General features: G+C 41.9%; 10 protein-coding genes across 19 annotated transcripts; 6 read left to right on the top strand and 4 right to left on the bottom strand.

Moving 5' to 3' along the window:
* The first annotated feature begins 168 nt into the window (after window positions 1-168).
* On the top strand, window positions 169-3,149 carry LOC120448202 (sugar transporter SWEET1). The gene is made up of 3 exons (XM_039630068.2): window positions 169-504; window positions 2,208-2,613; window positions 2,686-3,149. The coding sequence occupies exons 1-3, from the start codon at window positions 335-337 to the stop codon at window positions 2,794-2,796; spliced, it is 687 nt and encodes a 228-aa protein (XP_039486002.1). The 5' UTR covers window positions 169-334; the 3' UTR covers window positions 2,797-3,149.
* On the bottom strand, window positions 2,970-4,625 carry LOC120448201 (deubiquitinase OTUD6B). Of its 2 annotated transcripts, XM_039630066.1 has the most exons (3): window positions 4,493-4,625; window positions 3,596-4,176; window positions 2,970-3,535 (listed from the first exon to the last, which is right to left on the bottom strand). In XM_039630066.1, exons 1-3 carry the CDS (start codon window positions 4,618-4,620, stop codon window positions 3,192-3,194), a joined length of 1,053 nt encoding a protein of 350 aa, XP_039486000.1. In that variant the 5' UTR covers window positions 4,621-4,625; the 3' UTR covers window positions 2,970-3,191. The 2 variants fall into 2 exon arrangements, with proteins under 2 accessions (XP_039486000.1, XP_039486001.1); XM_039630067.2 differs by lacking the exon at window positions 4,493-4,625 and having other exon boundaries at window positions 3,596-4,267.
* On the bottom strand, window positions 4,039-7,673 carry LOC120448203. 3 transcript variants are annotated; one of them, XR_006356479.1, is made up of 5 exons: window positions 7,202-7,673; window positions 6,872-6,965; window positions 5,626-5,744; window positions 5,201-5,538; window positions 4,039-4,176 (listed from the first exon to the last, which is right to left on the bottom strand). XR_006356479.1 is itself a non-coding variant. In XM_039630070.2 (4 exons), exons 1-4 carry the CDS (start codon window positions 7,251-7,253, stop codon window positions 5,279-5,281), a joined length of 525 nt encoding a protein of 174 aa, XP_039486004.1. In that variant the 5' UTR covers window positions 7,254-7,672; the 3' UTR covers window positions 4,580-5,278. The 3 variants fall into 3 exon arrangements, 2 of the variants coding, with proteins under 2 accessions (XP_039486004.1, XP_039486005.1); XM_039630070.2 differs by lacking the exon at window positions 4,039-4,176 and having other exon boundaries at window positions 4,580-5,538; window positions 7,202-7,672; XM_039630071.1 differs by lacking the exons at window positions 4,039-4,176; window positions 7,202-7,673 and having other exon boundaries at window positions 4,580-5,538; window positions 5,626-5,772; window positions 6,872-6,971.
* Window positions 7,674-8,608: 935 nt separating this feature from the next.
* LOC120449011 (protein Z600) lies at window positions 8,609-9,013 on the top strand. Its single transcript, XM_039631289.2, has one exon. The coding sequence runs from the start codon at window positions 8,728-8,730 to the stop codon at window positions 8,998-9,000; it is 273 nt and encodes a 90-aa protein (XP_039487223.1). The 5' UTR covers window positions 8,609-8,727; the 3' UTR covers window positions 9,001-9,013.
* Window positions 9,014-9,135: 122 nt separating this feature from the next.
* Window positions 9,136-10,546, top strand: LOC120449010 (gonadal protein gdl). The gene is made up of 3 exons (XM_039631288.2): window positions 9,136-9,485; window positions 9,541-9,835; window positions 10,043-10,546. Exons 1-3 carry the CDS (start codon window positions 9,340-9,342, stop codon window positions 10,184-10,186), a joined length of 585 nt encoding a protein of 194 aa, XP_039487222.1. The 5' UTR covers window positions 9,136-9,339; the 3' UTR covers window positions 10,187-10,546.
* Window positions 9,151-9,270, top strand: LOC120449012 (gonadal protein gdl-ORF39). Its single transcript, XM_039631290.2, has one exon. The coding sequence runs from the start codon at window positions 9,151-9,153 to the stop codon at window positions 9,268-9,270; it is 120 nt and encodes a 39-aa protein (XP_039487224.1).
* On the top strand, window positions 10,464-12,550 carry LOC120449009 (peptide methionine sulfoxide reductase). 5 transcript variants are annotated; one of them, XM_039631285.2, is made up of 4 exons: window positions 10,464-10,599; window positions 11,524-11,717; window positions 11,828-12,088; window positions 12,148-12,550. In XM_039631285.2, the coding sequence occupies exons 1-4, from the start codon at window positions 10,549-10,551 to the stop codon at window positions 12,380-12,382; spliced, it is 741 nt and encodes a 246-aa protein (XP_039487219.1). In that variant the 5' UTR covers window positions 10,464-10,548; the 3' UTR covers window positions 12,383-12,550. The 5 variants fall into 5 exon arrangements, with proteins under 5 accessions (XP_039487219.1, XP_039487221.1, XP_039487217.1 ...); XM_039631287.2 differs by having other exon boundaries at window positions 11,524-11,705; XM_039631283.2 differs by lacking the exon at window positions 10,464-10,599 and adding an exon at window positions 10,915-10,992 and having other exon boundaries at window positions 11,524-11,705.
* Window positions 12,551-16,903: 4,353 nt separating this feature from the next.
* On the bottom strand, window positions 16,904-17,446 carry LOC120449900. Its single transcript, XM_039632588.2, has one exon. It carries the CDS (start codon window positions 17,365-17,367, stop codon window positions 17,023-17,025), a length of 345 nt encoding a protein of 114 aa, XP_039488522.1. The 5' UTR covers window positions 17,368-17,446; the 3' UTR covers window positions 16,904-17,022.
* Window positions 17,447-17,848: 402 nt separating this feature from the next.
* LOC120449901 (protein midgut expression 1) lies at window positions 17,849-19,840 on the bottom strand. 3 transcript variants are annotated; one of them, XM_039632590.2, is made up of 3 exons: window positions 18,940-19,145; window positions 18,636-18,819; window positions 17,849-18,389 (listed from the first exon to the last, which is right to left on the bottom strand). In XM_039632590.2, exons 2-3 carry the CDS (start codon window positions 18,686-18,688, stop codon window positions 18,191-18,193), a joined length of 252 nt encoding a protein of 83 aa, XP_039488524.1. In that variant the 5' UTR covers window positions 18,689-18,819; window positions 18,940-19,145; the 3' UTR covers window positions 17,849-18,190. The 3 variants fall into 3 exon arrangements, with proteins under 3 accessions (XP_039488524.1, XP_039488523.1, XP_039488525.1); XM_039632589.2 differs by having other exon boundaries at window positions 18,636-18,863; XM_039632591.2 differs by lacking the exons at window positions 18,636-18,819; window positions 18,940-19,145 and adding an exon at window positions 19,660-19,840.
* A 588-nt stretch (window positions 19,841-20,428) lies between these two features.
* Window positions 20,429-21,983, top strand: LOC120449189. Its single transcript, XM_039631541.2, has one exon. It carries the CDS (start codon window positions 20,907-20,909, stop codon window positions 21,930-21,932), a length of 1,026 nt encoding a protein of 341 aa, XP_039487475.1. The 5' UTR covers window positions 20,429-20,906; the 3' UTR covers window positions 21,933-21,983.
* The last annotated feature ends 2 nt before the right edge of the window (window positions 21,984-21,985 follow it).

Here is a 21,985-nt window from a genome sequence, read left to right on the forward strand (position 1 = left end):
CCTGCTGCCCTGGAGAGAAACCTCATTTGCTTTGCCATGCGGCAACGTTTCGTGGAAGTTTGAAATTCAATTCGTATCCGATAAGCGCCGCGGGCGATAACGTTGGGGAAATCGGAGAGACGTGTCCATTTCTAGGGGATTCTCGATTATAAAAGGTTGCCAGCCCCGCCGTTGGGGCTCAGTATTTGTTCGTTTGTTGTTGCGGCAGCCGCCAGTCGGTCCAGTCCGGTCGTTAGTTTTTGTTTTCGTTCATTTGTTTATACTCTCGCGGCACTCGCCCCTCCCGTCCCCACATAACTCGTTTGAAAGGCAGCAAGACCAAGTAATTGGAATCATGGAGGCACTGGGAGATCTCTTGGCGCCACACAGCGAACTCATCGCCAAGGTAGCCGGCACCATTACTACCCTGCAATTCCTGTCCGGAGTGGTGCTGATGAACGACATCCGCAAGAAGGGTAGCAGCGACGTCTACCCCGTGGGACCTTTCCTCTTCGGAGTGGTGCTGTAAGTAGCCCAATTCCGTTTCCGTGTCCGTGTCCGTGATGCTCCACTGCATCGCAGAGAACTAGTGGGCGCAGAAAACTAGTGGGGGGCAGGAAAAGAGAGCGGAAAACACAGAAAAGGCAGCGCGTCTGTGTGGGAATGGGAATTGATTAAATTTTTGAACTGTCGCCATGACACCACAGAATCGACTCTCCCCAAGGCCGCCGCCGAATCGGTTTTGCACTCGATTCGGGAAGATAACAATGGAATCGGTTACATCACTCCGATGGCCAAAGGGAATTCCACCTCGATCATCCGCGACCGTTACATTTCGAAATCCCTAACCTTGTCGGGAAATCTACCAGCACCTTTGCTGCCTTATCGACGCGAGACCCCTCCAAACACGTAGCTCTTATCTGGAGTGTATAATTTTAGAGCCTCCTATTACGAATGCTGATCTGGTCTGGTAGAGTCTGTCCAAGTCTGGGAGAGCCGCTAATCGCTATACGACGGACGCAAGATAGGCGCCCTGCCCTCTCCACGTGCTCGGCATAAAGCGGCTGCCCAGATTCCATAGGGGGTGGGCACCGCTGGTGGCGATGGGAACGTCATGTCACTCGTGCCCAAAAACAATAGACTCCATAATTATAGCACTGCCCATTACTTCCAAGTGAATAGTAGTGTTTGCGTAGCAAAACATTATCTTCTCCACTACATTTTCAATAATGATACATTTCTGTTATCAAATCCGAATTTCTACTGGGTGAAACACCGCGAGTGGATGACCTCTCGTGATATTTACTCACCACCAGAACATCTTTATTTTTAAGTCGAAAGTTTCCACTGTTTGCTCGCTGGGAACAGTGAACATCCCAAAAGATCCCAAAGTGCCATATGGCACCAAGTACCCATGCCAACACTGGCGCTTTTCCGGGGCGCTTTTCGGGGTGCTTTTCCGGAAGGTGTTAACTTGGACTGTGTCAAGTGTAAGGACCCGCAGACATGCGAGCGAAGCAACAGTTGTGCGCTAAACGAATTCCACTCCACATACAATGGGTGCTCAAGGTCTGGGTCAAGGGCGATTCCCCGGCCAGTTTGCATTTCATTTCGCCCGGCGCAGGTGTATTTCACCATGGTAGTGGGTCTTTGATAGCTTGATCGATGATAATGCTGCTTATTTGCTTTTCCGCGTGTTGAGCTTCTTATCTACTGCTACGTGTACCATGATTTGCAGGCTCTATTATGTTTATTTATCTATCTGTTCCTAGTATACTCGTAGGATCTGATAACACGATAATTATATGTAAACTGGTTTTTTCCAATGAGGTGGAAGAATAAAATGTTAATTTTAATGCTCACTGGGGCGCTTTAAATGAAAACTAGTTCCATTTCTCTGGATTTGAACTTTCTGTAGCGATTTAATAGGGGGAAAACTGGTTTGGGCAGGGTCAACAAATTTGAATTCTACGATCTACGAAAAACTATGGTCTATTTCATAAACTAACTGGAATTCATATAATATCAAGCCTTTTATACAAGAATTTTCTAAAGAAAGCTTCATTAGCTCAACTAATTTTTCTAATATATAAGAAAGAATCTTAATAAGTTCCTACTTCGATTTTGGGAGTGGTTAGGGTATCCGCACTACATTTTCAGATACAATAGCCTATTTTCTTTTCCATTTACATCAAAGTAATTTACTAATGAATCTCTGCACTTTCAAGGACCATTCTCAGCTTAAAGCTGGCCAGCGTTATGAATGATGCTGCCATGATCAACACGAATTTAATCGGCCTGGCGATCAACTTCGTCTTCCTGTCCGGATTTTACTACTACGCCTCGAGCGACAGCAGGAGCAAGATCTGGAAGCAGATCGGCTACTCCTCGGTGTTCCTGCTGGTCATCACAGCGTATGCCAACTTCGAGGATCCCGCCAAGATCGAGTTCCGTCTGGGAATGCTGATCACCGGCCTCCTGGTGTGGATGGTGGGCTCTCCGCTGCTGCATCTGCCGAAGATCATTGAGAAGAAGAGCACCGAGGGAATGCCATTCCCCATTATCTTTGCCGGTAATCTGGTGGCATTTTCCTGGACCTTGTATGCCATCTCCATCAAGAATACTGTGATGGTGGTAAGTGATCAATTGAATAGAAGACAATACAAATGCGGTGATAATCTGTAACCGATATTTCTCCCATTTCAGCTGCAAAATCTATTGCTGCTGGTCCTGGGCGGCATTCAGCTCTCCATGTTCGCTATTTACCCCAACAAGCCGGCTGCCAAGAAGCCCAAGGACAGCAAGAAGGACAAATAATTGAAATCGAACGCTTTACCTAGAAAAGAGGACAAATAATGGGTTGTTGCAACAATATTACCAAGTAATAAGTAGTTAGGCTCGAGGAATAATCAAATTATTGCTTGAATTTACACTAAACCGCCACAAGAAAACTAATTGGAGCTAGACAAATTATTTTTCTATATAGGACATATTTTCTTAGAACAAATCCAGCTAACTAAGTTGCTAGCTAACCTAGAATTGTTATTATATTGACTATTATTGTATATAACTACTACATACTTGCAATTTTTGACAATAATTCAAATCTTCCAAATGCATACGTATTTATAAAGTCAACATAATATGTAATAAAACAATCTGTTACGAAATCGAGTGAGTTGAGTTGGTGGGTGTCATTGGGCATTTCCCCTTCAGGCTGCTGGCACTGTGGAGTTGTAGTGGGCGCCCAGTTGGTATATGTGGCGGTGGTAGCAGATGACCAGCGGTGATCCGCCAAATTCCTCTTGTCCCAGGAGCGTCGGTGCTCCCTCCGCTTGGATGACTTCAATGGGCACTCGGAGTAGCGATGATATGGCCTTCAGTTCTATGTGGCCACCCCAAGCGTGAGTTTTGGCTATGTCGTGGCAGTACTGTTCGAATTGCTCGTCGTTCAGAAGGTCTCCCGTTTCCGGATGGACCATGTAGGAGATGAGCGAGTCCTTGTGTGCACGCACATAGTTCGCAGTCTCCTCCCGCAACTCCTGAACACTGTGACCTTTAGTACAATGATGACGGATTAGTTTCGTGCTGTATGGACTGACTGGAGAACTATTACCTGGAAGAGCATTGACGATGAGTTGGTGTCTGATGGATTGGTACAAGCAGTCGCCATCGGAGGGTATATTATGAAGGCATAACTGGCGCTGGGAAAGCTTTGCTGTGATCTGCTGCAATTCGATTAACTTGGGTGTTGGCTGATTGGCCGCATTTTGCAGCTCAGTTTTGATCTCAGCCTCGCGTGCACGTGCCTCCTTGGCCTTCTTATCCCGGCGTTTCTGTGCCTTGGAAACGCGCTGATTGGACGACAGCTGCTCCTCCTTTTCCTCATCTTCCTCTTCATCTGGCACTTTGATTTCCGGCTTTTCCGCTGGCTCCCTGACTTCCAGCACCTCTGGAGCCTCCATGGCTTCCGCCGCCTTGAGTTCCGCCTTGTGGCGCTGCTCCAGCTCTCCCTCCAGGCGGGTCATCTCCTCCAGGAACTCCTTGCGCTTGTTTTTATTGTTCTTCGGCGCATTCTTCTTCATGGCCTGCAGCTTGGCCTGCAGTTCCTTGCGCTCGCGACGGTGCCGGGCTCCGATGTCCTCCAGGTTGACATCCTCCAGACGGGATTCCAGCTCCGCAACGCCCTCATCATCGCTAGACATTTTGATTTATTTAATAAATAATAATAAACTTAATCCTGACAAGAAATCGTTGGCAGGTCTTGGAAGAGTGACCAAGCTGCGATCGTTATTAAATACCAAAAGCTGTGTGTCACATCGTGACCGTTATAAAATACTTTTGGTATTTTATCTGCTTGGAAATAAACCAAACTTGAATTTGAAAATTGAAATATATAATGAATAATTTATGAAACAAACTTAGTTATTCACTATATATCTTTGACGTTATATATTTAACCAATTATTAAAGCAGGGAGGGTATATCTAAACTTATTTTTTATTTCACTTACAATTCATTTGTACTTTTGCAATGAACTACACAAAGTGAATATTCCCACATATTAAATAAAATTTTGAAATGTTCTTCAAAGCGAATATTATTTTGCAACATGGTGAATTTTTTATTTATGCTAAACATAAAACGTCCTATAGTGAAAAACTAAATACAGGCGACGCCAGTGGCGAGAAATCGGCTCAACCAATTCCTACTTTGGATATTCCTAAATCTTAACTAGAGTTGACGTAATAAAAGCCAATTATTTTAGTATGTACAGGCAAATGTTTTGACTGGAATCGGCATTTACAAAACTGAGTAAACCAAAATGGGTTGCAACAATTTGATGTTAGTTTGAACCTTATGCTTTATACAATTCACACGAGTGTTGACTTTAAAAAACTGGCAAGCAATCCAGATGACACGTTTCTTACAACTCTATAACACATTCTTAATTGTAAGTCAGAAATCGTATTATTTACACTGGCCAACGGCGAAGACTCTTAATTTACTTCATTTACACACTTAAAAGCGAGAAGAACCTAAGCCAGGTGATAACTTCTCACCTCGGAGGCCTCCTAGCCACTAACATCCAAAGTGATATCTACTTAGCCACTAGCCGAAAACTACGCAAGTGTCTCGTCTCATCTCCTTTCGTCCACATAGATACATTTATCTCTGTATCCATAGTCTAGTGTCATCTAATGTGTCCAGTCGAACGTACATGCACAGAAGGAAGCACTGGCTAGCTAGGAATTGCCAAAGAGCAGGCTCTGCCCCTCATTCGCCCTTTCGATCCATCCTAGAGGCTCTTGGTGATGTTCTGGAAGAGGCGACGGCCCCACCACGACTCCAGGTCGAAGGGCTTGAAGTCCTGCAGCGCTGGACTCGGCGGCTCCACCCACACAGTGGCTGTCGAGGCTGCGGGCACCTGGCTGTTGGCCATTATGCTCTCCACGGGACTGGCGGCGCTGTTATTGTTGGCATCCGCCACCGGCTTCTCCACAGGCTTGGCGGTTGTGCTCGAGTCGTAGGGGTTCTGCGCCACCAGCATGTTCCAGGCTGTCAACAAATAATGGATTAATACTTAGAACTTAATATTTGCAAATGTATTTATACATATTTATAAGGCAAAATTGCCAGACTTACAGTCATTTATGTAACGTATTATTTCCTCATGCTGCGGCGTTATCACCTCATCCTCGATCAGTTTGGTTGGCGTTATCCGCTTGGAGGCGAAACTCTGTTGAAAAACCGGACGCGGTATGCTGTTTTTCAAAATTGAGGAAAGATGCACTAAATTTTAATAACAATGCGTTTGAACTTCCATGAGCAGGCACTTATGCAAGCCACACGAATCTCCTCAACATGTGGACTACGAAAATAAATCACTTGGGGAATAGGGAAAGAGATGGGGTAACTTGGGTTCGACAACTTGCTACTCAGTTCGAGGAACGCAAAATGCATTTTAATTCGAGGAAGGCGCGACTGAGCTGCATTTTTCGAACGAGCGCAATTACAATATTCGCTTTATGTTGGCTCTTAAATATTAAAAGTAAAAACAAAAAATATAATTTTATAAGTTATTGAATACTGCTATTTATAAGAGCAAAAACTACTGATAAGCTATCTACAGTGGCAGATAGTGAACAGTGCCCATCGATTGACTGACAAGGATTCGTGGTTTATTAATTTAGATAAGAGAACTTCAGTGAAGGGTTAAGTAATGAGTATTTAGAGTGTGATCTGTTTATCCATTAAATGCCCAGGAGATCCGGTTGAGATGCAACGGCCATCGGAAGTTCTAGAAGATTCGCATCCAAAAGATACTTTTAACAGTCAGCGCAATAAGCTGATATAAGAGGCACTAAGATAAACACGAGCAAGATATGCACTCTTAAGCTTTTTTTAGGCAATAAAAACTGGAAAATTATATTTAATTTGGAATTATTAATTTAAGCTAGACTTTTAGAATAACTTCACACCATTGCAGGAAAATGAACAAATTAATCAGGCTTTTTTGGCACAGACGTTGTGGGGTATTGCCCAGAAGTTACGTTGGAACCGTGACGTAACGGGCGTGGAAAAGTCAATGCCTCCGGAGCATTTAAATTAAAATGGAGCCGATAACCGACGCCTGACCCACGTGTTTCCAATGGGTCTCCTAGGGAGAATAAGACTGTTTGCTCGGGAGCAATTAGCATTACTGTGCTAGGTCGCCGCGGATTCTTACGACAAAATGTCAGTGCGATAAGACGAGGGTCTTGAACTCATTCCACCCATTTCACCCATTCCACGTTTTCCCCCGCCACTTTTCCCGCTTTCCACATTTCACCATGTGCCGACCGTTTGCATAAGCACCCAAGATTTTTCGGTTTCGGCATGGGATTCTTACTTTTTGTGCTCCTCGGGACTGTTCAGGTCGAAACTGGCGTTCCTGCGGCCGCTCTCCTTGATGCTTTCGAATTTTTCAAAATTTTGTGCCAGGCCTGCGGATGGAAAACATGCGATGGAAAGCTATAAAATACGCATTTACAGTGGAAAACGCCGGCAAAACAAAAAGTTAACAGCGCCGCAGGTTTGCGTCTCTTCTCTTAAACTGTGCTCTCTTAAAGCATTTGTATTCGTATTTGTTGAGTATGTTTTTGTGACATAACAGCTGTTCTCTTGAAAGGGTCTATTGTGGCATTATTAACCATTATTATCATCAATATTTTGGACTCACCGCGACGCGTTTTAGCAACGATTTTGCTGGGTCCCTTGTTGATTGTGTACATGTTGGTTGGTGGGGAGATGGAGAATACCAGGGCAAAATATACTTTGTCCTTTCGATTTACGTATTGTTGTTTTCGTTTCTGGCAACGAAATGCCTCGCCGATTGCTATGTTTTTGGGTATTTTTCCGCTCTAGGCAATCATATGATCATTGGCAGACCACCCTGCCCCACGTCGGCTCCTTTTGGCCTATTGTCATTCTGTCGTCTCGACAGGTTACACAATACACTTTACTTTAACTTAGGACAGTGATTCCGATATAGCGCTCTTTGATTCCGATTCTAGTTTCGATGGCTGCCGCACCGCGCCCGTATCAATTGTTTTCGATTTAAATCGCCGACAATTGCTCCTGCAAACGCGTGTGGCGCTTATAACGTTCTGTGTTCGGCGGACGAGGCTTCAATGCAAGTGCCCCATTCAAATCGCATAACGAAATGTTAAGAGAGACACCCGCAAGAGCCGAATGTTAAGGCGTTCATGCGGAGGATAACTCGAGTTTCACCTGATCGTAATTTATTTAAGACAATAACCTAAAGCAGTGCTTCTCTATGACACGCACTTATTTCATTAGACTTTCAACTTCAATCAGCCATACCAATTGTTTGGGAAATTGTTTAGAAACTAATATCAGTGAGGTTTGTTGTCACAGCACACGGAATCGGTTGACGCATAAACTGTGCAACCGATACACGTGTGTGCTCGCCATATGATTCCGACAGTGTGTGCACACCTTACATTGGCATTGAGTTCTTTCACCGGCGCGCGTTTTTTAAAAGCGTATTAAGTGATTAGAGACTATATTTAATACATTTAGCATTCATTTTAATTATCCCAAAAAATGTTAATTTGTAACTTAAAATATAAGATATGTTTCATTTAACTTATTTTTAATGACAAATTATATTAAAAGTTACTTTTGTATTCATATTGAATTATCTAAAGCATTTATAGACCCAATACAAAAGCCTTTATTATATTATAATTATCTTGATGAGGCACTAATACTGTGTCAAAAATTTATGCGCGACTTTTTCATAATAGTTACATTTGCACTACAACGTCAAATGTCAGAATTTACGTGTATGATATGTGTATGCTCTGTAGTCTTAGGAGTATTTACGAATCCCTTTCTAATTTAAAGCGATTAGTAAAAGGCGGACTTTATGGCGGTAGACTAAAACCCATTACACCGAAAGCCAAAGTCCTGGCTACCTGCTCGCGTAATTCTGAACGCATTAAAACGGAATTAGGGAAACTTTTCAGAGGAAAATTTAATTACGAGCAGGTAGCGCCATAAATGTGACAGATGTGGAAAACGGATAAGCAGTATTTTCCGCACAGATATTTATGGCAGTCTTGAAATTGCACACTCACATCAAGTGGATATAAAGAGGGCCGGGGGCAAAAGGAAATCAGTAGCGAGTCAGCAACGTCCAGCTTCACATTAACTTCCTGATCAACCGACCTAGTAGTAATCATGTCGTCGACCAATGAAACCAACCAACTGCTGCAGCGCCTGAACAGCTTGAAAATCGTGGAAACCCCAAAGGAGCAGAGGGAGTTGGGGAAACGCGAGTGCTACTCCCTGGACAGCAAGAAGTATTCCCTGGTACCAGCCACCCCGAGCAGCGGAGGACTCGGAAAGTTCCAAACTGAACTCAAAAAACGTCGCAAAAACAAAGTGAATCGCATGTGCACTTACGAGGCTGACAAGCAATTCATCAAGGCACGCAAATCATTGAATTTCTAGTCATAATACGAACCGATGTAATCACCTTAGTCATAAGCAGCATTGATTTCAAATCGTACAAGTCACATTTTTTTCACGCTCTGATACAAATAATAAATACAAATACATTTTAAATATCATACGTTGCGCGCCTTGCTCTAACCTATCGATATGTGGGCGGCCAAACTGATTGTGGTCACACTGATGCTACTGCATCTGGCAACCCTGGCGCTCAGCTGTTCTTGCGGCAAAGAGGCGAATTTGGAGTGCGGATGCACAAAACATCACTAAAAATTGAAAATACTTGGGAAATACGACACATTTTATTGTACATAAATAGAGAATCACAACTAAGTTAAGATGGCGGACATAGCGGCAACCAGCGAAGGTAGTTCAAACAGCAGCGAGGCAGTAGTGGAGCATCAGCAGCCAACTCCGGAGTTTTTACAGCGCAAAATATACTTTTTGGTGGACCAATTGCGAACTTACCACTCGGAACTTCCCGAGTAAGTCCTTAGTGCTCACTTTATTTCAACATTTAACGCCATTTATGATTAACAGAAACCTGCAGACACGCATTTCCTACGATTTGCTCACCGAACTCGCCAACTGTGTGCTAAACGAGGGGATATTTGTAATAGTTAAAGCACTAATGGAATTGCAACACGAAACCGAAAGACACTTGATTAAAATGCGAATGCAGGTGGAGAACGAGTATGAAATCGAGGTGGCCGAGTGGAGGAGCAAGATCAAGGATCCCGAGGAGCTGCACCACATCTTAGGGCTAATGAAAATCAAGCACACCAAGAAACTAGTCGAGTCGGACAAGAAGATCATCGAAATACTAGACCAAAAGGTGAAGAGTCGTTCACTTGCTATCTCAAAATGTCCTATCCCAAACCGAGGTTATAAAGTTTACTTTATATCGTAGCATTCTGACAAATTAAACCATTCATAAATTTAAATGCTTATATTAGAACGCGATTTTAGATTTTACGAAGCACTTCTTAGTTCTGTAATGTTGGATAATATACTTGAACTCATATCTGATATCTTAACACAGGTTAACGACCAACAATCCACTTTGCAAAAGGCCGGCGTTCCCGGCTTCTACGTCACCGAAAATCCGAAGGAGATCAAAATACAAATGTTCCTGTTGGACTTCATTTTGCGTTTGAGCCGGCTGAAATACGAGCCCAGCAAATAACAGTTTGTACACAATCCGGAGAACACAAAAGACTGCACTTGACTTGTTCAAATTAGAATATTAAAGGCAATTAAATTATAACCCTGATCAAATGTCCCAGCTGTACGATCCATTGTGGCCCCAAGAAACCTGAAGCGCTGCGCAGTTTTAATCAGCGAAGAATCGGCAGTGGGAGAAAGAGACGGGCCGCCAGAAGACTGAAGAGCGGGAGAATTGATAACGATAGCGCGGCACTCTCAACATTCGCGTAGAAAGCGGGAGAGGCGGCGGTATAAATTGGACCGACCTTTCTGCAGATGCATCAGTTCTGCTTAAAGTGTTGAAAGCGACTCATTAAATAAACAACTTCAAAAAGTGAAACCATGTCTCTGACTATTACTTCGAGTGTCACTCATCCTGAGCTCAAGGATCTGGTGAGTAATTGGTCTAGAAACGCGTGCCTAATCCTGTGCCTAGTTACTCCTAATGTCCTGCGGTTCAATTAGAGCTTTAATTTGAATTAAATAGTGCTATGACAGCTTATTAATTGCCAGCGAAATGTGACTAATAAACAGTGCTTTTTTTTTTACAAACATGAAATTCAATCCCAAAGTTTCTTGAACCCGCACAAGGCCGAGTGGCCAATTTTGATGTGCCTAGTCATAAAAGCCAGTTTCCGACATCTAATGCCAGAGTAATTAAAGCTCATGCGAACACCTTTTTGCTGGCTAGAGGAATTCGGTTTGTTTTGGCCACGTTCAGTTGCTTCCCAACAGTTGAGCAGTTTACAACGAATAATGTTTTCGCGACTGTTTCGTAATTTCAAGGCAAGTTTCAGCCACATAAGCCGCATATTTAAATAGTTTAAAAGTGATTTAAGCGTGCACCAAGTTAGCGGTTTGCTATGCGAAGTGGAGCGCTGTACACCAGCGGCTTTTACTTTCTTTAAAACAGTTTTTCCATTGACCTTGATTTTGAAATTGATTTTGCAAGATTGTGTGCGAGGGAGATAGTTGCTCAATCAGCTGTTCGACAGCTGCAAGTGCAAGGCGAAGAGAGCGAAACCCGAAAAGAGCGCCAGAGAGCGAGAGAGATTTAAAAAGAGCGCAGAAAGTGCATTATTATTTTGCTGACGACATCAGACGCGAACAAAGTCCCCAAAAAAAATACTTTAAATACTCAAAATCTGCCGAATTTTGCATTTATTACATACAATTTTGTGCCCAAGATGCGCTGTTTGCCGGGCTACGGTTACGGCCTCACATTTCTGTTCCTGGTGTGCGCTAAAAACCATAAATCTAATATTAAAAGTTTACAAATCTGTTGCTCATACTCCCCTTTTCTTCTTCTTCCCACAGAGCACCGTTCGCAATGAACAAAAGGAGCTGAGCATTTCGCCGGTTCACGATGTGAATGTTACCAAAGCCACGGCCACCTTCGGCATGGGCTGCTTCTGGGGCGCAGAATCCCTGTACGGAGCCACCCGTGGGGTGCTGCGGACCACCGTGGGATACGCCGGCGGAAGCTCGGATTTGCCAACGTACCGTAAAATGTAAGGGAGCAAGTAAAGAGCATTAATCATCCATGTGTCTTCCTTTCACGTCCCTGCATGTTGCATCCCATTATCCTTTCGGACCCGGTACTAACCACCCATCTCAACAGGGGCGATCACACGGAGGTGCTGGAAATCGACTACGATCCCACGGTCATTAGCTTCAAGGAGCTGCTGGAGCTGTTCTGGAACAATCACGAGTACGGACTGACCACGCCCATCAAGCGGCAGTACGCCTCCCTGATCCTGTACCACGACGAGGAGCAGAAGCAGGTGGCTCACGCCTCCAAACTGGAGGAGCAAGAGCGCCGTGCCCCAGAGGTCATTACCACTGAGATTGCCTCCAAGGAGAACTTTTACCCCGCCGAGGCGTAAGTTTCGACTATGAATATCTGAGTTCAGCGATATGAATTTCCTTGTTTGCCTATAGGTACCACCAGAAGTACAGATTGCAGGGCCACAAGGACCTCGCCTCCTCGCTCAATCTCAATCCCAAGCTGCTGCAGACCAGCTACGTGGCCACCAAGCTGAACGGCTATCTGGCCGGAGTCGGCGGCATCGAGCAGTTCAAGGCGGAGGCGGAGACCATGGGTCTAACGCCCACCCAGCGGCAGTACTGCTACTACCACGTGGAGCAGAACGAGGGCCAGGGTCTCTACTGCTGACATGGTCGAATCTGCATAGATGTTAAGCGTAGATCGTACACCTAGGGGGGTAATTTTATGGATAATTTGCTTGTTCAAGACAGATTGTGTATTATTTAGACTTAGACGCATGAAATATATATGAAACGCATATATTTTGTTAATATAATAAAAATATCTTAAACTAAAGATGATGGACTTGTTTTTGGTTTGAGTAACAAGACTTAAAAAGATCTTTGCCGGGGGAAATGCTCACTTGAAGTACTATTTCGCCACAAAGGCAATGAACTTATTTTTGGCACCTGAAAGACAATACTGCAAATACAGAGGTGCTACGTGCTAATTCCGAGCAGTAATATTCGACTTGATCCTCCGATGTCGAAAACAACATGATAACCAACTGAACAATCTGGCGTGATAAACAGCTTGCAAGTCATATTCAGTTCCTGTCCAGGATCCTGCCTTATCTGCCATAAACACCCGATAACAAATTCGCTGGGTCATCTGTTTATTCAACTTTAATGAGTTTGCATTGCTGTCAAGATCTGAAAGAAATTCAGCTAGAATAAATTTAGAGGGTCATTACGTGTTAAATAATTAATTTATTTAAAACATGTCGGTTCATTATGTAATATAATATTTTTCGAAAATCTCTATTTCTATTTCTTTAAATATTTGAAATATTCCCTCTTTTGCAGAATAGCAGGCAATAAATTTCGTTTACCCAAGGACAGTAATGTTACTGACCTCAAGACATTCGCCTTTCATATAAATAGTACACATATTTAGAAATTTATAAGTATAGGAATAAATCGTTCAAGTCCATAAAATGAAAAACGAAACTATCAGTAGCTTTGTCTAATCATAAACGGTTGGGTAGCTTACACTTAATTTTAGGGTCTATAAATTGCTGGAAGGAGTGACTGGCACTAATCGATTAAAATAGAAAAATGCACTTAGTCATAGGTGAAGATCTGATTAGCGAAAATGAAGTGGATTATATATTAGTTAGTTTCATTAGATCACCAAAAAGTGCATTCTTAACTGTTTACTTTTGCGATGTATTTAACAATATTTCCGAAAACGGTCAGCACAAGATATATAGATAAATATTGGCCACCCTTACTGATCAAAGAAAAATCATTGGTAGTTAAGTTAAGGAGGCATTAAGTTAAATAACTTCCCTTCAGCCTAAAAGCGTTTTTTAGTTTAAGTATATATTATAAAAATGTGTCAAAACTAGTTGAAATCGTACATTTCCTGGGTTGGCTCTCTTGGGAATATTCCGAATACTTAAGTTATGTGCGATCTATAAGATACACGGATACACAGATACAAGCAAGCAGGCCTTCAACCCAAATTTCGGCGGATTTGACCGCTCTTTGTTGTCTCTTCTTCCCCAGAGCTCCTCTGACATAATCTCTCCCGCTCGCTCTCGCTCTCTTTCTGGCATTGCCCCCCATTTCGCCCCACTCGGCCCTCTCGTTCGCTCCCACGCGAGCCGGTTAGCCGCGTGTTTGGCGATAAGTCAAATGAATCGGGCAAATATAGCGAAGCATTTTTTGTTTACAGCTGGTGGAAGATTTAAATTGTTCTTCGTTAAATGATTTCTACCTAAAAGAGTGCACGGAATCGGCTCAAACCGGGTCCATCGGTAGAGATCGCTGAAAAGTATCTGATTTTTCAAAAATCATAAAAATCGGAAACGTTTTCGAGGAGTGACAAACTTGGTCGGTTTGGGGGAGTTCCAACGGAGCTACTTGCATCATTTTTGGCACGTGCATAGATAGCTTGCATACCCATCCACTGTCCAAAGTTGAGTTAAAACCATTGATTACTTGGGCTGTGGCGAATTTTACAAGATTCTCCGTTATAGTTTGCCTCGCGAAGAAGAAGAGCCGCCTTCACTAGACGTGCTACAGACATAGCAACAACTACAACAAGCCCACTACTACAATTCATCAAAAGTTGTTGACGGCGACGATCTATGCATGTACGTATGTACATATGTATGTACGTTCATAGCTTTCTTGAATTGGCCGCACGGGCTGATAATAGTTTGTTTTATTGGGTGGGAAGGAGGAAAGGGAAAAGGCAGACGGCTAATCAATCAATGGGTCGAAAAAATAGAGTTGCACAAGATTTTCCGATCCCACGGGGAAATGGGAGGTCACCGGGGTTTTCACTACTTGCAATCTCGGTGATTTGCAATATTAAATGCGTGCGAAAGGAAGCCGGTGTATTTGCATTGTCATTTTGTGTAGTAATTTAGTTCGTTTTAAACTAATTCAGAGCTGTGTTTAAGAAGAAACTCAAGTCATGACGTTAGATAGGGTTCTGCTCTGGTTATTCTTAGTATTTTAACTATTAATTATTTACACATCTTTAAGTAACGCAAATGTTATTAGGAGTGATCATAAAGCTCGGAGAATCATTGCTGCAGAATTATCTTTTCATTGTTAAAGTATCTTCACCCCACTGAACTTCAAAGTCCCATAAACTATATATAATTTTGACTCCTTGAAAGTTCCTGTAAATGTATAAACTTCATATAATTTTGACTGGTAGAAAAGTGATTACTCCTTCTAAGGGCCACTAGCTAATCCCTTTTGGGATTAAACACCGATTTCAAGTGGTCTGCGCTTCATAATTAGTTTTAATCGTTGCTTAGCTGGCAAAAACCTGTCAAGGGTAAAACTATAAAGATTACGATTCCACCCCGAATTACCTTAATCTTCAAGAAGTCGTTAGCACTTAAATGGCAAAGAAAGGCCAAACATTGTCACAGATCATTAGCCTGTAAGAAAAATGTTCTTTTCAAAAGTAAGACAACTTATTGACTATGAGAAATTGATTAACAGGTACAACGTACAACAATATTAAAGAAAAATGTGTTGTTAGTCAAATAGATGTTTCAGGCGTATACACTTAAATTTTATTTACCAGAAAAGATAAAAAATCTTGCCTTTTTTTAAGTCGGCAGAAGGTCTAATGTTTTCTTAATGTAATGTAGAAAGACAATGTCTACGTTGACTGTGTAAAGGTTTGTGTACTAGGTTAATTGCATTAAATTAATTTTATATTTTACATTATTCATTAGCATTATGTTTTTAATATTTATAAATTTTACATTTATTAAATTATATTCGAATTAGCAAACAATATTAGTAGAAAGAAAAATATTTTAAAACAGTATTAAGTAAAAAAAACACATATTTCAAAATAATTGTATGCCAAGACATTTGAAAGAAACCTAATATGACTAAAAACTTTACACAACAAATAGTCAAAAAATTACAGAATTCATTGCTCATATATACTTTTTACAGCCAATATAATTATAATATATAATATTGATATATTTCTAAAACATTTTTTGTTACATTTCGATGTCGTTTATAATGTGGAACCGACTGTCTATTTCGGAATTTAAAAAATAGGGTCCGCTTTCTTAAAGTAAAATTTTTAGATATGGACCATATTTAAATAGCAGCGAAGTCAGCGAAATATATACAGAAAATATTTCAGAAAACAAATATTTATTTAATGGACAACCCCGAAACACTGGGCACTAGTGTGAAATACCTGTGCCCTTTAGTTGCTTTATTGGTGAGAAAATAAAGTGGTTAACAATTAATTTGGACATAACCGACATTTAAAGCCTTCGTCCATGTGGTCATCAGTATCGACTTCCCAAGCACCTGCGATCAAACAGTAGATGTCCATTGTGCAACTGATGGAAACTGCTACCACATCCTCTTGAACCACTGTCTTCAGCAACTCCAGTCCTGCTTCCGCGAAAAAATGCTGCAATGGGGAACTTTTAAATAATAATTTTTTTTTTTTTTAAATAATTTTATTTATTAAGGCATAAGGGGGAAACCTTGGAGCCCCTTTGTGTCCTTCTTTTCTGTTAATTCAGCCCATTTGGGCGCGCCGGGTAACTAGAGTTAGCTTTTTATATTTTACAATGATTTTACTACAATTACATAATAACCACAGATAACATATAGGAATTAAGATAAGCGCCAGCTTCTGCTGACCCTTGTCCCAGGAGATCGGGAAATGAGATCCCTCGGTTGTCCTCTATTCAGCCTCCTTAGTGGGCGAGATCTGTTTAGAGCGCTGGCCAGCCGATTTCCGTGGCGCTCCAACCTGTCATGGTATCTGGTCGAGTGCTGGTTTATCTCGTCAAATACCGTTGCGAGTTTCAGGTCTCTGTGCAGGGTGGTGTTTCGCACAAACCACTCGCATCCGGTGATGAGTCTTGCGACCTTATTTTGTATAGCCTGGATCCTTTTGATTTGGCTGTCGCATGCCAAGCCCCAGATTTGGCACCCGTACTAAATAATAATTGAAATTCCAAAGACGATATTGCATATGGGGCAGATCCAAATGCGAATATTTCGTGGACTGAAAATAGATTGTCCACTCTATTTTCTCTATTTTTCACTCTAAATTATGAAACTATATAAGAATATAAATTATGAAGCTTCATATATGGTAATTAAAAAATTTATATTTTTAATAACGTATATTTTTATTGGCACGCAAAATATGGCATACTTAGGTGAGCTTAATAATAAATCCTAAAGTAAAGCATACAACGGGGAAGCACTTCGATTGGGTAGCTCAACGAACTCGGTGGTTAAAAGGAAGTATCAAATCCGCATGGTAAGTCGTCTTTGGGGCCTCATCCGCTCCTTCTCCGCCCGATCCTTGCGCATGCGGAGGACTTCCTCGCCGCGCAGTTCCCTTCGCCTTCCAGGAGACATATCTCCTTTGAGATCGATTTTAGAATCAGTCCTCGGCGCCCGGCGACCTATCACAAAACTCGCGGAGTCGTTGGCGAACAACTTTTGTTGGCGCAAATGCACACATCGTTTAGGGGTTTCGGAGAACTCCTCGTTCCCAGGATGCTGGTGCCGATCGTCGTCCCCTATTGTTAACACTTCCTTGAACATATCCTCGACGGCACTGAAGTACAGCGTGGAATCGGAGGTCATTGTGAACCTGATGCTGGCGAGCAACTGAGCCCGAAGTTGATTGAAGCCAGTCAGGGGACGAGTTTGAAATGCATTTGCACGGACCACCAGACCTCGGACACTTTTCAACCCTCGACGGTGTTCTAGGCTACCTGATCCCAAACAATGGTGTACATACAACTAGGAAAACAGCTGGATGGGAGGATCCATATTGGTCTGAGATGGTGAGGAGTTTCCCTGCTGGTAAACCCTCATATTGAAAACATTCCCTAGCTGGAGTATTTATTAGTGTATATCTTCCACTTGGATGGCGACATTTTCTAATTTCCCTGCGAAATTACTAATCGTTTTCCTTAACCTAAAATTAATTGCCCAGGCTGCCTTCAAAAATAAATATTTCTAAAGACAGTATGTGAAGATGTTGATCATTATATACTTACTCAAAAAACATGCCATATTTTATATCCAGTTCTACTTTTTTTTGTTTTGTTTATAGAGTGAGTTTCGTTTCTTACAATAAACTTTTATTTCTGATTTATTTCTGCCTTGCATACACATATTGTGAATGCTTTATTCAGTTTCGAGCTTAAAGTGTATTGTAAAGCATTCAGTGAGTCACATTTTCCGCGCTACAACAGTATCTACCTTTTTAAAGAACTCGCAAATTGCCCATTCAATTGAGTCGCAAACTATCTATAGATAAGAAAAAATCCCATAACGAGCATCCGACGCGATTAGATTAAGTCATGCACTGAACGGCTTTGGTTGTTGGTTCGTTTCGATTTCGATTTCGACGGGGTTATTATTATTAGTATGGCCTATAGTATAAATTCATGTCCTCAGATCAGTACTCCTTGCTGAAGTAGTCGCGAATGCTGCGCTTCACAATGGGCGCCAGTTGGGCGACCTGCTTCTGCACTTCGTCCGTGTTCTTATCCTTGTGATAGAAGACCGTGAAGTAGACAATCAGGCCGATGACCACAACCATCAGAAGCGCGGAAAACACGATGCTCAGCAGCATCTTGCAGGCGCAGGAGCAGCAACTGCAAAAATATAGAAAAGTCTGGTTAGAAAAGTCTACACATGCTTATATCGGAAGTGTCCTGGGTGCCTATAACTGAACAAATCAGATCAGATAAGTGGTTCAGTTCTGAATACATGGAATGGATGCAACTCCAGATAGGCATTGCTAATTAACCTTTATCAAGGAAGTAGTGCCCAAATAGCCTGTATTCATAGTTTTATGCATTTGCATTTGATCAGTGAGTCAGAAACCTATGGAAACTTACCAGCAAACCACTTTGCCGGGACATTTGAGGCATTCACAGAGAGCGTTGCACATGGTGATGACGGTTTTTGGTTAATATTATAATATAGATGTACTAGTACAGTATACTTCCGACCCTCGATGCGTTGTTGACCAACACAAAGTGTTAACTGAAGGGGGTTACAGTCATCGACCGCATTTCGGGTCTACAGGTATTGAAAGCTTTAATCATATCGGGCGAAATAACAAACTGATAACGAGTCGGGTATAATTATCACAACGTCAGTGACAAAAGGGGGTGATGGTTATTAGAAAACAGAGCTTACAATATTTCCATTCGAACGAGGTATCATATTATCCATCACTGGAACTGGCCACTTCACCAGAATTGAATACAAATAAAGCAAATTCTTTTACACATCTCGAGTGAAGGGAGACTGATCGTAATACCTATCATATATATGAAATAATATAAAGAATATTAGTGTGAGCGCGACGACAACCACAATGACTACGATTAGGCGTCGATTCCAGCACATAATTTGCTACATTAGATTTATTTACTATTTAGTTCCAAAAAACAAAGAATTTGATTAGGGTCGCAAAGGTAGATGAATCATGTTTGACTGGAGTTGGGCGCAGAGAGTTCGTGACAAAGACAAATGGTTTTGTTCGACTAAAGATATGTCTCATCCGTTCTAGATTGATTAGAGACAACAATCAACATTGCGGCAATAAGAGGGGTTTTTTCCAACCTCAAGCTTTCTATTTTTAAAGCATTGCTGAGCAGGAAGTTATATACCTGTTAACACTGATAAAACCCTGGTAGAAGCTTTCTAGAAACGCTGCTCAATTTAAAGAGTATAGGTATAGTAATGCTTCGAGGATTTAGCAATCTCTATCAAAAAACCCATTAGCTGATAGCGGGAAGTTGTCAACTAAGCTGCTAATTCCAGGAATGGTACTTGAAATTCAACGAAAATAACACCTTTGGGGGATTTTTTACTGAGACATATATATATCGTAAACAACCGATGGAAACTCACCAGCAAATAACTTTGCCAGGACATTTAAGGCATTCACAAATGGCGTTGCACATGATGATAGTCCTTGGTTAATGAAAATTCTTGGTTAATAATAATCCTTGGTTAACGTATGGTATGGTATACGTGTTGTTCCCGTAAATGACTTTTAGCCAAGTATTTCCGTAGTTCGATCTGATCTTGACCAACCCAAATGGATAACTGAATCTACGTGTAGTGCCATTTTTCCCATTTCAGCGTGAAAAGAACGAAAAGCTCGCAACCTACTGATGGAAAAAGAGAGAAAGGAGATAAAGATTCGGTTATAATCAATAAAATCAGGAGAGAGGAGTTATAAAATAACTCTTACCTTTTAACGGAGTGGGAGGATTTGTTGTGGATCACTTAAAAATATTAAAATATTTTTGCAACAAATTAAACAAGATAATTCCATTAGATAAATTCGAAACACATAGGCAACAATTATAAACAATTATTACATATAAGCGAAAATGTAATGTAAGCAAACCAAAATCTTTCTCAGCCATGATAAATGCTCTATATCGTTGCAAACTCCCAGAGTAAAATATTTCTAATTATTACGACAATTTTTTTAATACCTTCAGCAAGTATGAATGTACTTAAAATGGAAATCAATGACCGATCCGAAATTTCTCGGGGGTTTACCATAGCCTTTTAGCAATTCCCAAGAAAATAAGCAATCTTTATAATGCCTTGGAAGATATGATAGTGTTTTATTACTGTTCAGCTATGGAAATACTTTTTAACATTAGGTTAATGTTGAAAGTAAGCACTTAAGGTAGGTTCAATTCCCAAGAACCTTATCAATATTATAAAAGTGTGTCAAAAAAAGCATTAGTATTATTTATAGGCAGTCTAAGCTGCCAAGCTGTTATTTTAAATAACTATAGGCTATTATGGTACTTTACAAGTCCATCAGTTTAATTGTGGTTAACTTAGATTTGTTCTGAAAGACATAGCAATATACTTTTTGTTACTTTTGGCGAATCTGTGTCATTATTTGAATATTTTCCGATCGAATTTGGCTTCAATGGCAAGCTTTTTCGCTTGGGACCACAAGTAAATAGAGAAACACTCCAATGCTGGTCCCCATTAATGCAGGTCGCCGATATGCGGCGACACCCGATCCCAACTGCTGATGTAGACACTTTGGTGGACTTCTTCGCCGGGCACTTACAACGTAAGCAGACTTCTCTAGCCCTAAACTCAGTCTGAGTTCGCGTTTAAAGATGGTCACACAAGGGGTCCTCGTCTTGGAATTGCTCATCGTTGGTCTACTTTTGGCCACTGACGCCTGGCTATTATCCGAATCCGGGCTGAACGAATCCAGTTACAAGGTCCGTCATCTATCAATGCACTTTCCGCGAGTGTTCCTCAGCGTAAATGTGGAGGGCAACGATGCTCCCACTTTAATCGAGGCGCAATGGCCGGTTTCCTACTTTCCCATGCCCACCGTCGTGTTTCCGCACATCGAAGTCCATTCCATGGGAGATCATGAGGATTGCTCGCTGGTGCAGCAGGCCCACTGGTCGCAGGTGGACGCACTGAGTCGGCTGTGGGTCATGGACATCGGGTTTCCCGGCAGCACGTGCTCGCCCCGCTTGTTTGTCTTCGATCTGATGCGCAACAACGCGGGGCTATTGAGAATCGACTGTGGGCATCATATAGCAGCTAATGACACCCAATCTCTGACAGTCCAAATGGGGCCCAAGGGTCCGGGATGCGAGCACGAACGCCACATTTACTTCATCCTGGGAAAGGAAGCCGAACTTCTCGCCTACGACATCCTGGAGCAGACCTGGCACCGCTTATCCTTAGAGAGCAATAAGTACGAGAATATGAACCAATCGTTTCCCATCAAGCCAGTGGATTTCACCTTCGGTATTCAAGGGGAACTCATCCTGTCCGACCAGGATGGCGATCTATACAGTACAGTGGACAGGCTGGAAGTTGAAGGCAAAAACGAATTGGCAACCAACTCAATAAGCAGTAGCATCAAACTCACACATTTGGGCAGTCTTCTGGGCAGCAGTCGCAGCATGATCATCGACAACTTCGGAACCTTGTACTATGTAATCCCCAAATTCGGAGCTGTAGTTCGATGTGCTAAGCTAGCAAACATCACAGCCGAGGGCAATGAAATCATATATCTCACATCGAAGAACATCCAGCAGATTTTCTTCACCTCCAATGAGGCGTTATGGGTCCTAAGTGATCGGGTCTTGAATGCGAAGGACATGTGCTTTCCTAGCTAATAACATTTAGTTGTAGAATACATAATTAAATTATATTATACTTAATTCAAACA

The sequence above is a fragment of the Drosophila santomea genome, chromosome 3L (assembly GCF_016746245.2).
Source record: "Drosophila santomea strain STO CAGO 1482 chromosome 3L, Prin_Dsan_1.1, whole genome shotgun sequence".
In the NCBI taxonomy this organism is placed as follows: Eukaryota; Metazoa; Arthropoda; class Insecta; order Diptera; family Drosophilidae; genus Drosophila; species Drosophila santomea.

Bases quoted from the DNA above. Each gene is read 5' to 3' on its own strand.
- LOC120448202 (XM_039630068.2), top strand. From the start codon at position 335: ATGGAGGCACTGGGAGATCTCTTGGCGCCACACAGCGAACTCATCGCC. The intron at 505-2,207 runs GTAAGTAGCCCA...TGCACTTTCAAG, and splicing joins TTCCTCTTCGGAGTGGTGCT to GACCATTCTCAGCTTAAAGC. The intron at 2,614-2,685 runs GTAAGTGATCAA...CTCCCATTTCAG, and splicing joins TCAAGAATACTGTGATGGTG to CTGCAAAATCTATTGCTGCT.
- LOC120448201 (XM_039630066.1), bottom strand. From the start codon at position 4,620: ATGTTTAGCATAAATAAAAAATTCACCATGTTGCAAAATAATATTCGC. The intron at 4,177-4,492 runs GTAAGTGAAATA...CAAAATGTCTAG, and splicing joins TGCAAAAGTACAAATGAATT to CGATGATGAGGGCGTTGCGG. The intron at 3,536-3,595 runs GTAATAGTTCTC...ATTGTACTAAAG, and splicing joins CATCGTCAATGCTCTTCCAG to GTCACAGTGTTCAGGAGTTG.
- LOC120448203 (XM_039630070.2), bottom strand. From the start codon at position 7,253: ATGTACACAATCAACAAGGGACCCAGCAAAATCGTTGCTAAAACGCGT. The intron at 6,966-7,201 runs GTGAGTCCAAAA...TTCCATCCGCAG, and splicing joins CGTTGCTAAAACGCGTCGCG to GCCTGGCACAAAATTTTGAA. The intron at 5,539-5,625 runs GTAAGTCTGGCA...ATTTGTTGACAG, and splicing joins AATACGTTACATAAATGACT to CCTGGAACATGCTGGTGGCG.
- LOC120449011 (XM_039631289.2), top strand. From the start codon at position 8,728: ATGTCGTCGACCAATGAAACCAACCAACTGCTGCAGCGCCTGAACAGC.
- LOC120449012 (XM_039631290.2), top strand. From the start codon at position 9,151: ATGTGGGCGGCCAAACTGATTGTGGTCACACTGATGCTACTGCATCTG.
- LOC120449010 (XM_039631288.2), top strand. From the start codon at position 9,340: ATGGCGGACATAGCGGCAACCAGCGAAGGTAGTTCAAACAGCAGCGAG. The intron at 9,486-9,540 runs GTAAGTCCTTAG...TATGATTAACAG, and splicing joins TACCACTCGGAACTTCCCGA to AAACCTGCAGACACGCATTT. The intron at 9,836-10,042 runs GTGAAGAGTCGT...ATCTTAACACAG, and splicing joins TCGAAATACTAGACCAAAAG to GTTAACGACCAACAATCCAC.
- LOC120449009 (XM_039631285.2), top strand. From the start codon at position 10,549: ATGTCTCTGACTATTACTTCGAGTGTCACTCATCCTGAGCTCAAGGAT. The intron at 10,600-11,523 runs GTGAGTAATTGG...TTCTTCCCACAG, and splicing joins ATCCTGAGCTCAAGGATCTG to AGCACCGTTCGCAATGAACA. The intron at 12,089-12,147 runs GTAAGTTTCGAC...GTTTGCCTATAG, and splicing joins AACTTTTACCCCGCCGAGGC to GTACCACCAGAAGTACAGAT.
- LOC120449900 (XM_039632588.2), bottom strand. From the start codon at position 17,367: ATGACCTCCGATTCCACGCTGTACTTCAGTGCCGTCGAGGATATGTTC.
- LOC120449901 (XM_039632591.2), bottom strand. From the start codon at position 19,712: ATGTGCAACGCCATTTGTGAATGCCTTAAATGTCCTGGCAAAGTTATT. The intron at 18,390-19,659 runs GTGAGTTTCCAT...ATATTTTTGCAG, and splicing joins CCTGGCAAAGTTATTTGCTG to TTGCTGCTCCTGCGCCTGCA.
- LOC120449189 (XM_039631541.2), top strand. From the start codon at position 20,907: ATGGTCACACAAGGGGTCCTCGTCTTGGAATTGCTCATCGTTGGTCTA.